Below are 17,425 nucleotides of genomic sequence, written 5' to 3'. Positions count from 1 at the left end.
TTAAAAGCATAGAAATAGATAGTTATACTTGGTGTGGTCGCACACACCTGTAATCCCAGCACTTGGGAGGCAGAGGCAGGCAGATTACTATGAGTTCAAGGCCAGCTTGGTCTACAAAGCGAGTCCAGGACAGCCAGGCTAACACAGAGAAACCCTGTCTCAAAAATCAAACAAACAGACAAACAAATATATAGTTACAAGGAATTTAGGAATTAGTATATTTGCTAAAGTAGAAGATTTCACTATGGATACATTTAAAGTGGTTCTGTGGATAGAATTTCAGAACCAGGGCACCATCATAGCTATGTAATACATTATAATAAAAATTGTCTGCAATGAAGGATTTTGGTTTGTATCTAGTTCAACACATATAGGGGCTTTCAAGAACAAATGCTACAAATATGTGTCTTGAATTATCTAAGAAACGACACATGAGGGGCAGGCCAATGGCAGCCATGACCATATCAATAGACCCTTAGCTGCTTGCGTAGAGTGATGTTTAGGTGGAGTCCCAGATTCCGTTGTCAAAATTTAAAATTCAGTCCAAGATCCAAGAAGACAAGTAATTTAACAGAGGCTGGCATCCAAAAATTAGGAGAAAATTTTGAAGTTGGAACTATAGACGGAAATAGTGGCACAGAAAAATGTTAATAGCCAATATTTTTCAGTTATGGAAATAAGAAAGTAATTTGTAGCATTAGACATGCAACATCATAAAAATTGTCAAAACATCTACCTCAGTATGAATTTCCATTAAATGATTAAAGTTTTTCATGGTTTAACAACAACTTAATGTTTGTGTGCATCTGTCTGTGTGCGTAGGTGTGGGGACACATATGCATAATATGCATGTGGAGGTCAGAGCACAGCTTGGAAGAATGATCTCCTGTCTTCTACTGAGACACTTAACTCAGGTCACCAGCCTAGATGGCAAGCTCCTTTATTCACAAGCACCTTTTCAGGCCCACGTTTTCATCTGTAAAAGAAAATTCATTATATACGGGAAGAATTAAAAATAAATGAGACTAATCTTTATTGTCTCATCCTTATATAGTTCTAATGGATATCTGACATCAGAAGCCACACACAGTGCCCATATTTAAGCATAGTCGGTGTATATGCTATGAGGGAAGTGACTAGTTCATAAGATATTTTGATAAGTATGTTGTTTTTCATTTATTGTATTATTTTCCTATGAAGTTAGGAGTTCTGCCAACCTAATACCACATTAGCAAATTTCCTAGGTATTTTCTCACCTACATTACATATGTAGGTATGTACATATGTACATTACATATGTAGGTAAGATAAAGTGATGATAAATAAATTTTACTGAATAAATTGTTGCATGTTTCAGTGCCCCCAGATATTTGGCATTATGTTTGAGACAGGATCAAATTCTTCCTGATAGTACAGTTTCCAACAGTCCTATTATCAAGTCTGTTTAGAAGACCATCAACCAAGATACTCTAAGAGAAAAATCTATGTTAAAAGGTGATATTTATACAATACAGCTATTGTACCAGATGCTACTGGGAAAAGGAACCAAATTATGACCTTTGCCATCATCAACAACTAGTCCATGTTTGCACAACTGAGTGTTATTTATTCCTAAAGCAGGAATGTTTGTGGGTTGAATAAAATAAATCTAAAATTAAACCTTCCCTCTTTCTCTTTCCAGCTCCAACTTATGAATACAATAATTTCTATGTAGTTTTAGAATTATATATAGGCAGTTAAATGAGTATACCACACATTTTGATTTATTTAAAATCTTTTATTGTCATCAAAATCAAACATATCATTGAGTTTACATAGAAATAAAATTTCCAATTATGTCTTCATAAAAATTCACAGAAGTATATGTTTATATTAATGACAAATTATGTGCTATTTGATCATGCCAGTAACAGAACAGGTCACCATTAAAAATTGGTAAGTAACATATCTTAAATTTGCAAATATTATCTCAGTATTTGATTGTGTTACAATTGATATTAAATGTTTGCTAAATATATACCTATTACATAAAGCTTTTTAAAGTACAATAAAAATACAAATTCTATCTGTTAAAAAAAAAAGCCATTTAGATGGCTTCTAAGCATCCTCATTATACAAATTCCAAAATACTATCTGACAAACAGAACAATAAGACTTCCTGGTAAAACACACACTACCAGCTAGTTATGGTTTAACTAAGCAGGTGTAACAGAACATGAACAGGAAGGCTCCTGTATACCACAGAACAAGATGGCACAAATATTGTCTTGCAGAAGCACATTTGATTTCTCTCTGTTCCTAGTGAAAAAGTACGTTTGACACCTGCCTAAATCACCATGAGTAAAATATCTACTTAGTTTTGATAAATTTCCCACAAACTTAGCCCAGATTTTTATCGCTTTATTTTCAAAGTATTGTGATTAGAATATTAGAAATCTTGGCAACATTTTTTTTTTTTCTGTTAGCATTTCACATCATGGGCAAATATATTGGAAGCATATGTTTTCAAAAGTTTATCAGCATCAGAATGAGTACTGGAGAATTTTATTGCTCATATTCAAAATGAAGCTGATGAGAATTTTTGTGTGCATGAAAAATGAGATTCTGACTTTAGCAGAACAAATAAAAAGTAAAACTGCTAAATATTCTTAAATTTAAATAGACTATTTCTCGGAAATTTTAAAGTATTAAAACTAATGTGGCATTGAGACATAAGGTTTGTAAGAGAAATACCACATCACATGATATTTGAGAAATATTGATGAACTAGAAATAGACAGTAGGCATTACACCTATACAGCATAAACATTATTTCCTAAAATACCAGAGCAGATGTTAGCCAATATAACTGCACATTAGAAATGAAATTTTAAGTTTTTCAAGAAAACAATTTCTCCACAGTTGTTACTTTTGAGACAAATTAAACACTTTTAGAGTATAATTTAAATGACTGATATTATTTCATATTTACTAATATTCTAAATATATTTTATATAGTTATAATGGAAACTTCTATTCGTATTTGACCAGATAGAACTTAGTAAGTTCATAGCATAATAGCTAACATTTAGATCTTCATAATGAAATGAACAAAATGGCATCACCTAAAGTTTGTAGCCTGTTTATTGGTATCAAAATGGAATAGTGTATATTGGCCTGTCTCTTAAGGAATTTGAGAGACATCCACGTATGGCTTTTGGAACAAGGATAATGTCCTGGAGAATGAACATAAATTTCAAGGTGATGATTATTTAGAACTCAGACAAGGCAGATATTTAGAAAACTTGTCTTTCAATTATAAATTCACACATAACAAAGAGAACATAAAAGTCCAATAGACATTACACTAAGTTCTTTTTAAAATAACAGATAAGTCAACAGTGAAAGTGAAAAGATTTTTACTTCAACCGATTTAAAAACATTTAGATATGGAAAAATATATTGGCACAAGTATAATACTTGTCTTAAAATAATGAATGGTATATATATATATATAAACCAATTAGGCATGTCAGGATCACTCATTCATGACGTCAGCACCTGCTGTCTAATGGGTCGAGACAAAATACTGTGCCTTCAAGAGTTAGTCCCATTTTGAACCCCTCCTGTAAAGTAGAATAAAATTGTTAAAGTATAAGCAATAATAGCAAAAGAAAATCATATCAGTAAGTAAAGAGACTATGAACAAAGGTTAAGTCTTTATGTTTTATATAAATGTAAATTTTGGCTTATAAAATATTTCATTGATGCGAAGTACTGTGAGTTCTTTTATACTTAGGAACATTTTGCTCGTTTATGTATGTGAGCTGTGTGGATGGGAAACAGAGGGAAATACTGATCTAAGGCCTGGAATAGTTTTAAAACATCCTTTTCTTATATAGCATACATTTTCAATATTCCATTTTACTCTAACTTATTTACTAGTTTTAAAAATGTGTGTGTTGGTGTGCATGCTTGTGTGTGTGTGTGTGTGCGCGCGCGCCCGCGTGCGTACGTGACCAGAAGATGGCACTGCATCTCCAAGAACTGGAGCTGCAGATAGTTGTGAGTCGTTTAACCTGGGTGCAGGGAATTGAACTCAGGTCCTCTGGAAGAGCTGTAGTACATGCTCTTCCCTGTTGAACTATTTGTCCAGTGCCTCTATTGGTGAGAGTTCAAGGAAGCCTGAAAAAAATTCAAGTTTTCTTTCTGATACCACAGCCCACATTCTGAGTAAAATACCTTTGTAAGGACAGTGCCTACTGTGAACAGCGTTCTATATCATGGACCACTACACCATCTGACAGCTGCCCATCAGTTCTGCTGTTGCTTTTCCTTTCCATTAATTTTCATTATTTCTTCTTATTTTTGAAATTATAATATAATTACATTGTTTCCTCCTTCCACTTTCTCCCTGTCAAATTTCACATATTCACCCTCTTTGGTTTATTCTGTAATTGTTGATATATATGTAAATATAAATATAAAACATATCATATATGATAAAATATATATATATATACTCCTATATACACACAGACACACACACACACACCAACCTTCCTTCAACAGTTTCATTTTTATTTCATAATGTAATGAATTTTGACTGCTCCTTTTGACTCTTTAAATCTCTTATTTAAAATGAAGTTTAAGGAGCCTCATTAGTGCAATAAGTAGCACTTCAATCTCATAAAAATGAGGCTTATTTATTTCATGTAATGATGGGACTATTATTAACTAATATCATAAAATAATTACTCAACACTTCATTAAAACATTAACCAAATTCTTTTTATATGAAACATTGTGCAGAACTATGTTTTCCTATTTTCAGATAACAGCATATAGAGAAAAGAGATCTGTGACCTAACTGCTCAGACCCTGAGGTTAGTCCTTCATTATCTGTTCTTACAGAGTATTACGTTTCATGAGAGCAGAAACTTTTTTTGTGGAGTATATTACCTACAATTTTGTATTCTGTTATCTAAAAGAACTAACTTTCTACATTACATTTCTCATAAGACTAATTCATTCTAGCAACTTATTAATCTTTATAGGATCAATTCGTTTCCATTACCTTACAATCATAAATAAGGCCAATAGCATAATTTCATGAATAAAAATTTAACATATTTATAATTTTATTTTTATTTTAAATAATATATAAAACATGAGTGTAAATATTACTATCAAATGACCCCCCAGAGAGTTGCTAAGCTACAAACTAACCTTGGTCTAATAAAGAGTTACACAGTTTGTTTCCCAACATTTTCACATATACTGTTTATTTTTAAATTTTAAATTGCCTATCACGTAAAAGTGGCACTTATAGATTTTAAAAGTTATTTAAAATTTTAAAAATTTAAATAAACAGTATATGTGAAAATGTTGAGAAATAAACAGTGTAACTGTATAAAAATATTAAAAATATATCTGCTTTGATGCAGAGAGCACATTCACATATGGGTAAGTGAACTGTGGTCTCGTCTTTGTGAGCCAGGGCTTGTTATTCATGTGATGAGTATTTGGCCTCCAAGTCATTTGTCTGTTCTTTAATTATACCAGTAGGGGCACGTGTATGCACAAGTTTGCATGCCTATGTATGTGGATGCATATAGAAGCTGGAGACCAATTTTGGGCATAATTCCACAGGAGACACTTACCTGGAGGTATTGCTTATTTGTATACTTATATATAAGCTTTCAATATTTTAAAAAGTTGAATTGATATTTGTGCATAATTCCCTCATCTTTTATACACTTGCCATTGTTTGTAAAGATATTACTTTGTTTTATGCATGTGTGTATAGGTGTATATGTGTTCATGTATGTGTTTGCATACCCATGTTTGCACAGGTGCATGTGTATGTGTGACTGTAGGTACATATGCATGGGCATGTGTATAGAGGCCAGAGATCAAGCTTGGCTTTCATTTTTTCAGGAATGTCTTCCAAGCCCTTTGAAACAGTTCCATTGGCTTAAAACTTCCCAATTAGTCTACACTCTCTGACCAAGGAGCCATAGGAAACCTCCTGTCTCTGTCTCCCTTGTGATGAGATTACCCTGTGTTTTCTTGTGGGTTCTGAGACTAAGGTTCTCAACGTTTGCATGACAAGCACTTTGCTAACTGAGTTATCCTCCTCACCTCTGTACTTCATTATTATAATTTATAGAATATGCTCATGGATATCAATATTATCCTGTTCCTTCATCTGACAGAGATACATGCCTTACAGTTTAAAGCATGTCAGATCAAATTAGTAGATGACTGATTCCAAATATATATTACATTGTTCAACTATTTGAAAGGAAATATGGCTTAACATTTCTGCTTTAATTCTTGCATGCATACATATTCCTTGAATTTCAGTTAGTACTGAAACTCTTAGTAGTAATTTAGTTTTAACCCTCCATAGTGAAAGAGGAAAAGTAAATATTTACCAAGGCTTATCACTAATGTCATAGGGTTCACAGATTATTATACTATATTGGTATTTCATATAATATGAAAGCTAGAGTAGCTATATGTGCATGTTAGATTATGTGAGTAGTAAATCAATGACAAATTCATTGTAGACTATAAATGAAATATTATTTTACTATTAAAGTGACCTTGCAAGTATATTTTGAACAGAAACACACAGTGAGGTGAACAATGAAGTATTGACAATAACCAAAATAAAACCTGAAGATGTGAGTTATAGAATATCTTTAAGCATATTGAACAAATACACAGCCATATGTTTGAATAGATATTAAGTAAAACATACAAATACAAATGTTTTAGCTCTTAAAAAGTTTGCTATCTCTTTAAATTATGAAAATGAAATACCAACCATCTCTGGCGCTACCCACCATGAAAGCAGGAGAATAAAAAAGACATTAAAAAAGGATTAGAAAGTTCAAAACCAATAGCATTGCATCTAGTTTAAGGCTGCCTGATTATCACATTACTAAATCACTCTTATACTATAGTTCTTAAACTTGGTAGCTTCAAAAGATGAAAGCTTATCTTTTAAAGTCTTTAAATGTTTTAAGCTTGGTATTAAAAACAAAATGCTTTCATGGAAAGTCTTCATATTTAGCACCCTGAGAACAGTGACTCTACGCAGTTTCCATGTTTATGTTCAAAAGGCATTGCCCAGATGGCTCCGTTGAATTAGCAAAGGTGACAACAAAGGAAAGGAATTAATTTCAGAGAGGACATAGTGTTATGTTTCAATCACCAGTAGCCAGTATCTGAAATTTAAAGATGAGAAGTCACTGCTTTCAGACACATTGCATATCAAGATGAACAGAAGTTCAATTGAGTGGTCTTTGTTCCACCCCGAAATACTGTACATCTTATTTTACTAAATGTCTTAGTGTGAGCTTTGTTGATGTTATGATGTATCCTAATTAGATAAAAATTATACAGTTTAGTCAGAAGTGGATTTTTCACAATATTTTTAAAGAAATGATGATTTTAGTAAATTTTAAGTCTCTGAAATAAGTTGTAATGGAAAAGTGATTAAATTTTACAAATTTTGATATATTCTTTGAAAACATCATTGTATATTTTACATAATTAAATCTTTTAAGCACAAGCATATCACTAAATCCAGAACAAAAAAGATGTGTACATAATAATTAGAAAATGCGGCAGCATGTTACTTATGTGAGTGGATGAGTTTATATTATTGTCTCAGAGAAAGGAGTATTTTTGCCACCTTTAGATCACTGCTTGTGCTCTGATTTGGGGGTACTTATGCAGGGGTGCTAAAGAACAAAGAGAGAGTAGGTTACCATGACAACACACAGAAATAACTCAACCTCTCACATTAGTGTCTCAACCACCTCTTCTCAGTCAGACCCAAGTAACTTGTGGTGCTCTGTATTCTATTAATAAATAAATGCTTGTGATATAAAATAGGACATAATTGTTTCATTTTAAAGTGAAGGGAAGATATAAATAGAAGCCTTTATTTTGGTCTAAGTATCAGTATTTTCCCATCACAGCTCAATGTATAAAGCGTTAAAAACCAAATTTCTTTCAACTTACAGAAAAATTTAGAGAAAGGAGAGAAAAAGTCACCTTGACCACATTCATAAAGAAGTTGCCACTGGTGTCTACCTTCTCAAAAGTTGAAAAGTCATGAGCCTCAATTACAGAGGCTTTTCTTTTCAGAAAGAATGATTGTAGTCTTACACAGATTTCCCCTCATCCAATCCTTTTAAAATTTTGAAATAAAAATGAGAATGAGACAAAATCCTAAAATTTCATTGCAATAGCCTTGTAAGTTCTCAATTAAAAAAGTAGAATTCTTTCATTTTGTATTAAAAATAACTGTATTCTTCCCATTGTATACTGAATCACTCACAGATTGAAAGACACAATCTTTAGAATCTGTACAGTGTTTTTAGGGATAAATACAATTATTTTCAGTTGAACTGTTTTAAGCAAGCCTCTTTACAAACAAGGGATAGAGTTTTGGTACAACCATTTGTAGTAGTTGTTCCAGATTTAAAAGAAGTAAGCAATGTGTGGTCAACTCTATCAAAATAGTCACCTGCATCTCATCTAATTTGGACTGAATATCCGGAGGGAAGTCCCCTGCTCCACAGTTAAATGGATCGAAAGGTTCAGCTCCAAAAAGGTCCCGTTCTGTAAAGAAGAAAACAATTGGAAAGTGAGATGAGGAAAATTAGTTGAGCTAGAACAAAATCAGGACTACGGGAATTGAAAGTATGAGTTTAATTATTAAGTTACTATAAGTATTTACAGTATTGAATGAGGTACTGATACTTTATTCTTAAACTAAGTAGGTAAAAATACATTTTATACTAAAAATTCTCTGGCACAGTCACATTCAAGGTGCTATTGCCACAGACAAGCATTATATATTCTTATTCATATGTTAAAACTAGTGTTAAATATTTATATTTGTATGTTTAACATGGAGTATCTGGAGAATCTGGGAAGCTAGAATGGGATTATTGGTGAAGAAAGTGAGGAACGATCTTAAGGGAAGGGAAAAAGAGAATGTAAGTGATGTGAAGAGGGAAGTACAGGTAGGGAGAGAGATGGGCAAGAAAGAGGGTTAGAGGAGGCATAAAAACACTAATGATATACAAAAATGTGATGTTGAAACATATGATTTTATAAGCTTCATATGTTTGTTTCTGTGTTCACATAAACAAGTTTAACTGTAGTTATGAACACAGAGAATAAGGTTTCTCCCAGATTGAGAAATTGCCATAGATTGAGAAATTTAAAAATCCAATATCAAATGTGAAATATCTACCCTAAAAGTTGATCAGAGGTGTCCGCAAATATACACCAACAAACAGTACAAGCCATTGCTGTGTAAAATTAGGATGACCACGGCAACTCTTATGAAGAAACATTTAATTAGGGCTGGATTACAGTTCAGAGGTTTAATTCATTATCACCATAGTGGAGAGCAGGGTGGCAAGCAGATATACATGGTGTGGAAAAGTAGCTGAGATTGTTATATCTGGACCCACAGAAAGGAGAAAGTGACTGTGAGCCACACTGGATGTAGTTTGAGCATAGGAGATCTTTCAGTCCACCCTCAGTGTGACATGCTTCCTCAAACATAGCCACATCTACTCCAACAAGGCCTCACTTCCTAGTAGTGCTAATTCTTATAGGTCAAGCATTAAAACAGGAGCCTATATGGGCCCATTATTATTCAAAACACCACACTCTACTCCCTGGGCTCTATAGGCTTGTCACTACAGCATAATGCCAAAATCATTCAGTCCAAGTTCAAAAGTCTCTATAGCCTATATCAATCTGAACCTTGTTTAAAAGTCCAAAGTCCAAAGTCTTTTCTGAGGCTTATGCAGTCTCTTAACAGTAATCTCCTGTAACATAAAATCTAAACACAATTCTCATATTTACAACACATAATAGCACAAGATATACATTAGCATTCCAAAAAGGAGGAAAGGGAACATAGTGAGGAAATACTGGACCAAAGCAAGACTGGAAACTATCTGGGAAAATTTCAAACTCTGTATCTCCACATCTGATAGCAAAGTGCTCTTCAGGCCTCAAACTATTTTTAGCTTTGTTAACTGCAACACACTTCTCTCTTGGGCTGGTTCCACTCTTAAGCAGCACTTCTCAGCTGGTTTCCTATGATTCTGGCATCTTCAACATCTTAGAGTTGTCAAGGCACTCCACATTTCATCTTCACAGGTCTGTGTAATGGCCTCTCTAGTCCTCCATGCAGGAACACCTCTGACACATACCTGGCCTCAGTGATTTTCCTTGGTCATGGGTGGAGAGTCCCGTAACTTCTTTCTTTTATCCTTGACTTTAAATCCAGAACTACATGGCTTAAGCTGCCAAGGTCTTTTCCTTGCTGTGGCTAAAATGAAACCCCCTCATTCAATTACACTTCACAGCTTTCTGTTTTTGATGGATTCCTTCATGGCTGAAGCTTGGCCACCTAAGACCTTGCTCCATAGAGGAGGTTGGCCTTGAACTCAGATATCAGCCTGTCTCTGTCTGTGGAGTGCTGTGGTTAAAGGTGTGAACCACCACAGCAGGCTCTGAGCTTTTCTTTAATTTCTTTTCACAAGTTGGAAGGCTAGCTGGATGGGAACTTGCCCTGAGGTCACCACTCCTTTTACTCCATTTAACATCAGGTGTCCCTTTTCTTCTGGAACTGTATATTTTTATGGTTTTCCTTGCTCAGCATTCTTGTTTTCATTATAGGAGATCATAAGAGTGACTACTAATAACCACATGACATGACATAGTCAATACTAAGCTGTTTTGATATTTCCTCTGCCAAAACAACTCATCTAAAAACTCTCCGATTTAGCCTCAGGCAGACTTTCAGACAAGGGCAAAGAGCAGGCATATTCTTCACCAAAATTCACAAGAGCAGTCTCTAGGCCACATACTAACATTTTTCTCCTCTGAAACCTCTTGATCCAGGCCTTCACAGTTCATATCACCTCCAGTACCACTATTTTCCATGTTCCTTCTAGGATACACCATTAAACCCCACTTAATCTGTCAACTGCTTTCCTAATCCAAAGCTCCAGTGTCCACATTCCTCCAGACAAAAGCATGGTCAGGCCAATCACAGCACTACCCCGGTCACTGGTACCAACTTCTGTCTTAGTTAGGGTTTACTGCTGTGAGGAGGCAACACTTATAAAGGAAAATATTTAATTGAAGCTGAATTGCAGTTTCAGAAGTTTAGTCCAATATCCTCATGGCAGGACACATGGTGACATGCAGGCAGACATGGTGTTGGAGTGTTTAATGAGAGTGACTGTGTACCATACTGGGCATAGCTTGAGCATATGATACCTCAAATCCCATCCCTATAGTGATACACTTCCTTCAACAAGGCCACACCTGCTGCAACAAGGCCTTACCGCCTAATAGTGGGCAAAGCATTCAAAGACATGAGTCTATGGGGGCATTCATAAACCACACTGTGGTTCTTGTTTCTAATCAGAAATTTATATCAAGACTTCATTGATGAAGACACTACACACTTGGGTGCCAGTAAATGGAAAAATCAAGTTGGCAATGTCAAGGAAGCATTTTTATGTTGCCTTGCTTTTATAGTACCACAGGTACTATTTAGAGTTGGTGACTAATAAAAAAAAATCCAGTTATGAATGCTGGGAGGTATGATAATGACTGGTGTGGTAAGGTATGACCATGTCTTCAGTCATGAAACAAAGATTATGGTGGTAATCAACCACTTTCAGATTGAATTTAAGGTCTGCTTCACAGGAGGAAACATATACTTGGTACTGTTACTCTAGCCAAGAACTCATGACTGAAGAGGTCATAGGTCCACAACAGAACTTACTATTATTACTCTATCAAATCATTTTAATATTAAACTGTCTTTTAAATTCTGGTTTCTATGCATATGTATATCTCTCAGACTTCGTCAAATAATTTTCTTTTTGCAGCATATGGTAGAGCAGAAATATATAGCTGATCATAATTAAAAGAAAAAGTACAAGTGAAGTGCTCAGCCACAAATCTAACATCTAAATCATCCTTCCCTGAAACTTAGAAATCATTTTGGAAGATGAGATAGAAAGCTTTTCCAGAGGTTAGGAATGACTGGTGAAAAGCAGTGTCATGCAGTTATGACTTAACTTCATAGACACATAAACTCACAGTAGCTGGGATCATCTACCCAAGATCAAGCTACTCATCATTCCAGCATGGAGTAGGAGGGTTCTTATGATCTCCTGACCTCTAATTGAGGAACTATTTACAGCTGTTGGCTTTTGGGTATAGGAGCCAGTATTCTTTAAAGGTGTAGCTTCTGTGAACAGACCCACATTTATGAGTATAAGAGTAACACATATTAGGCCAGATGAGTTATACAAATAAGAGGGGACATGAAGTTGAGAAAGGGTAGGTAGTTGGGGTTCGTTACTGGGGAAATCTAGGGGAAAGAGAAGGAGTAAGTATGGTAAAAAAAATATTGCATAGCATTTTCAAATATTTAGTAAAAATAATATTTAAAATTCATTGTTCCTTAATAGTGGTTCATATCTATCAAATTTCACTTCAGGGCTGAAGTTCTAAAGAGTTCAAGGCCAGCTTTACCTACACTGTAAGAGTCTGTCTCAAAAACAAAAAAAAAAAAAAAAAAAAAAAAAACCATAATGGCAAAAATATCTGTAGCCATGTTGAGTTGAAATCTAGACAATTTTCTATGTCTTTAGTGTAACTTCTTTTTAAAAATTTTTATTTATACTTTTATTAATTTATTCAGATTACAACTCAGTTGTTGTCCCATCACTTGTATCCTCCCATTCCTCCCTCCCTCCCACTTTCACCCTATTCTCCTTCCTTAGGTCTATGACTGAGGGGGAACTCCTCCGGCACTATGTGGTCATAAACTATCAAGTCTCATCGTCGTAGCCTGCTTATTCTTTGAGTGCCATCAGGCCTCCCCACCAAGGGGAGGTGGTCACATATGGAGCACCAGAATTGATGTCAAAGTCAGTCGTCACTTTCCACATAACTGTGGAGAATGTCCTGTCCATTGGCTAGATCAGAGTAGGGGTTCGATGTTTACTACTTGTATTGTCCTTGGTTAGTGCAATAGTTTGAGAAGACTCCCCTGGGCCCTGATCCACCCATAAAGATGCTCTTCTTGTAGGTTTCTAGGACCCTCTAGGTCCTTCTATTTCACCATCTCCTATATTTCTCTTATCTAGAGTCTCAGTAGGATGTCTTCACATCTGTCCCAATCTCCTGGTAAGTGAAGATTTTCATGAGTCATGCCGTTTGGGCTAGCGTCCAATTATAAGTGAGTATATACCATGTGAGTCTTTCTGCTTCTGAGTTAACTCACTCATTATGATCATTTCTAGTCCCATCCATTTGTCACCAATTTCTGGATTTTCTTGTTTTTAATAGCTAAGTAGCATTCCATAGTGTAAATATACCATAGTTTCTTTATCCACTCTTCTACTGAGGGACATTTAGGATGTTTCCATGTTCTGGCTATTATGAATAAGGCTGCTATGAACATGGTTGAGCATATGTCCTTGTTGTGTGTTGGAGAATTTTCTGGGTATATTCTAAGCAGTGGAATAGCTGGGTCTTAAGGAAGCCCTATTCCCCGTTTTCTGAGAAAGCACCAGATAGATTTCCAAAGTGGTTGTACAAGTTTGTATTCCCACCAGCAATGGAGTGTTCCTCTTTCTCCACATCCTCGCCAGCATGTGGTGTCACCTAATTTTTTGATCTCAGCCATTCTGATGGGTGTAAGATGGAATCTCAGAGTTGTTTTGATTTGCACTTCCCTGATGACTAAAGAAGTTGAGCATTTCTTTAAGTGTTTCTGAGCCACTCGATATTCCTTTGTTGAGAATTGTCTGCTTAGTTCTGAGCCCCATTTCTCAATTGGGTTATTTGGTTTGATGGTGTTTAATTTCTTGAGTTCTTTATGTATTTTGAAAATTAGACCTTTGTCAGATGTAGGGTTGGTGAAGATCTTTTCCCAGTCTGTAGGTTGTTGCTTTGTTCTGTTAACAGTGTCTTCTGCCTTATAGAAGCTTCTCAGCCTCATGAGGTCCCAGTTTTTAATTGTTGACCTTAAGGCCTGGGCTGTTGATGTTCTGTTCAAGGAAGTTGTCTCCTGTGCCAGTGTGTCCCAGTCTCTTCCCCACTTTTTCTTCTAACTGATTTAGTTTCCCTGGTTTTCTGTTTAGGTCTTTAATCAATTTGGACTTGAGTTTGTGCATGGTGACAAGTATGGGTCTAATTGCATTTTTCTACATGGAGACATCCAATTAGACAATGCTATCCTTTTTCCATTGAATAGATTTGGCTCTTTTTCAAAAATCAAGCGACCATATGTGTGTGGGTTTATTTCTGGGTCTTCAATTCAATTCCATTGATCAACTAGCCTATTGCTGTGCCAGTACCATGCTGTTTTAATTACTGTTGCTCTATAGTACAGCTTGAGATCAGGTATGGAGATTCCTCTAGAGGATCTTTTATTGTATAGGATTGTTTTAGCTATTCTGTTTTGTTGTTGTTTTTCCTTATGAAGTTGAGTATTGATCTTTCAATGTCTTTAAAAAACTGTGTAGGTATTTTGACAGGGATTGCATTGAATCTGTAAATTGCTTTTGGTAGGATGGCCATTTTTACTATGTTAATTCTCCCTATTCACGAACAAGGGAGATTCTTCCATCTTCTGATGTCAGCTTCAATCTCTTTCTTCAGAGATTTGAAATTTTTTTCAAACAAGTCCTTCACTTGCTTGGTTATAGTTACTCCTAGATATTTTATATTGTTGTGGCTATTGTGAAGGGTGTAGTTTTCCTAATTTCTTCCTCTGCATATTTGTCATTTATATTTAGGAAGGCTACTGACTTTTTAGAGTTAATAACTTCTTAATAACATTACCAATATTTGATAATTGACCTATTTCAACATTGATATTTTATAGTAGAATTTACTAACATTAGTATAATACCATATGAGATTTCTCTAATTCCATTTGTTGTTGTCTGATAACACAACAGCAAGGCAGCATGCTGAATTTGTAAGTTACCACCTTACTTGTAATTCATTAAGTTGTATCTCACTTCTACTAAGAAACATTTCAAGCCACTTTGTGTTGAGCAGCAAGAAGTATATCATTTCCATTTGTAACACTGAATCAAATTTTAACAGGAGTTCTAAAGTTTAAGTAACACATTTTTATTGAAAAAACATTAACGCAGATTTCAATAGGTGCTGTTTTGGTTATGCAGTGCCAAGGTAATCTCAGAACATATATGTTATATACAATCAATACTAAATATATGCAAGAGTCTGTGTTTATATATACACATACATGTAACAATAATTAAGAAGAAGGCTATTGATGAAGGAGGATACAAGATGGCAGGGCCTAACACACACCTTGTTTAATCAGCAGGACAGCAGTGACTATTCAGGAACCTAAAGGCTGATCTGAAAGCCACAAAACACCAGTACACAGTGACCCACAGGTGAGAGGGGTCCAAATTGTGTAGAGCACAGTTGGGTCTGGCCTCTGGCCATATGGCAAAACCACAGAGTACCAGGTCCCCACAGAAATGGGTTCACAGCCTTGGAAGACTAGTGCCACACACCTGGCTGGTGGGCAGCTCTTGAACTCCCTGGGGTACAACGCGAGCTGGGAACTGTAATATCACCAGTATCTGTGGGTTCTATCACTGAGTCGACACCACAGTCAGAATCACAAGTGTATATAAACTCAGGTCACCCAGAAAAGCCAGAGAGCTCCTGGGTTTCGAAGCAGCCACTGGGTACCTTCATGACCACCATAGGCATGGTTAGCAGGCATCTCTTGAACTACCTGAGACACAGAGGTAGTGAAGGTAGGAGGACTTCAAAACACCAGCATCTGTGGGTTCTAGCACCTATCAGACACCACAGTTGAAAACATCAGTGGATCTCACCTCAGGTCAACCAGAAAATCAAGAGAAAGTTCAAAGGTCCAAGCAGGCACTGGATACATACTCCAACCAGAAACATCACAATGGGAAGAAGTCAGTGTAAGAACACAAGGAACAAACCCTAGGACCATTTGATATGGCCAGAAACCAGCAGTCCCACCACCACCACAAGCCCTGGAGATATTATCACAGCAAACACACAAAAGAATAACTTCAAATCTGAGGTTATAAAAATGATAGCGGTCTTAAAGGAGGAAAATAATCCCTCAAACTAGAACAGAAATACACAAAGAAAGAGATGAAAGAATGGAACAAATCACTTGAAGAAACTATAATCAAACAGGAGAAATTAATGAATAAAAGGTTTCAAGACCTTAAATTGTTGATAGAAGCTATGAAGAAAACACAATCTGAGATACTGCTGGAAATGAAAACCTGAAAGAAGAAAACAGGATCTATAGACACAAGAATTACCAACAGAGTTCAATAGATGAAACAAAGAATATCAGAGATAGAAGATATGACTGTAAAAAGAAGATATAGCAGTAAAAGAAAATATTAAATAGAAATTGCTCTTGATCCAAGATATCTGGGCCCCTATGAGAAGACCGAACCTAAGAATCATAGGGATAGAAGAAAAAGAAGACTCCCAACTGCAAGCCTCAGAAAATATTTTCAAAAAAAAAAAAAAAAAAAAAAAAAAAGGGAAGGAAATTTCCATAGCACGAAGAAAGAAATGCCCATAAATATACAAAAAGCCAACTCCAAATACATTGGACCAGAAAAAAAATATCATCACACCACATAATAATCAAAACATGAACTGTTTTAAAAGCTGCAAAAGAAACAGGCCAAGTCGCATATAAAGACAAATCTATCCGATTTACACTTGACTTCCAAATGGAGATTATGAAAGCCATAAGGGCCTGGACAGAAGTCATGCAGACACTAAGAGCTCACAGATGCCAACCTAGACTACTATATTCAGCAAAACTTTCAATCAGCATAGATGGAGAAAACAAGATATTCTGTGACAAAACCAAGTTGAAACAGTACCTAACCACAGATACAGATCCACAGAAGATACTAGAAGGAAAACTCCAAACCAAGGAGGGTAATTTTACAAGGGAAAATGAAGGCAATGAATAATTCCACATCTACAAAAACAGAAGAAAGGATGCTCACGCACGTACGCGCGCTCACACACACACACACACACACACACACACACACACACACACACACACACACATATTCCACTACTACCAACATCAAAATAATAGGAACCATTAACCAATGGTCATAAATATCTCTGAAAATAAATGGCCTCGACTCCCCATGAAGAGACACAGGCTAACAGAATGGATGCAAAAATAAGACCCATCAATTTGTTGCATAAAAGAAACACACCTTAATGATAAAGATAAACATTACTTTAGAGTAAATGGCTGGAAAAAGGTATTCCAAGCAAATGGACCCAA

General features: G+C 35.5%; 1 protein-coding gene across 2 annotated transcripts in view; it reads right to left on the bottom strand.

Annotated features, from left to right (window-relative positions):
* Positions 1-3,302: 3,302 nt before the first annotated feature.
* The window catches only part of Gulp1 (GULP PTB domain containing engulfment adaptor 1), a 107,526-nt gene continuing 93,403 nt past the window's right edge, over positions 3,303-17,425 (bottom strand). For both annotated transcript variants that reach the window (XM_051153770.1, XM_051153769.1), the window contains 2 exons: positions 8,528-8,622; positions 3,303-3,605 (listed from right to left, as the gene is read on the bottom strand). In XM_051153770.1, the coding sequence (XP_051009727.1) occupies positions 3,534-3,605; positions 8,528-8,622 (167 nt within the window). In that variant the 3' untranslated portion in view covers positions 3,303-3,533. The remainder of the gene's footprint in view (positions 3,606-8,527; positions 8,623-17,425) is intronic.

The sequence above is a fragment of the Acomys russatus genome, chromosome 12, assembly GCF_903995435.1.
Source record: "Acomys russatus chromosome 12, mAcoRus1.1, whole genome shotgun sequence".
In the NCBI taxonomy this organism is placed as follows: Eukaryota; Metazoa; Chordata; class Mammalia; order Rodentia; family Muridae; genus Acomys; species Acomys russatus.
This window is presented reverse-complemented; position numbering and strand designations above follow the sequence as displayed.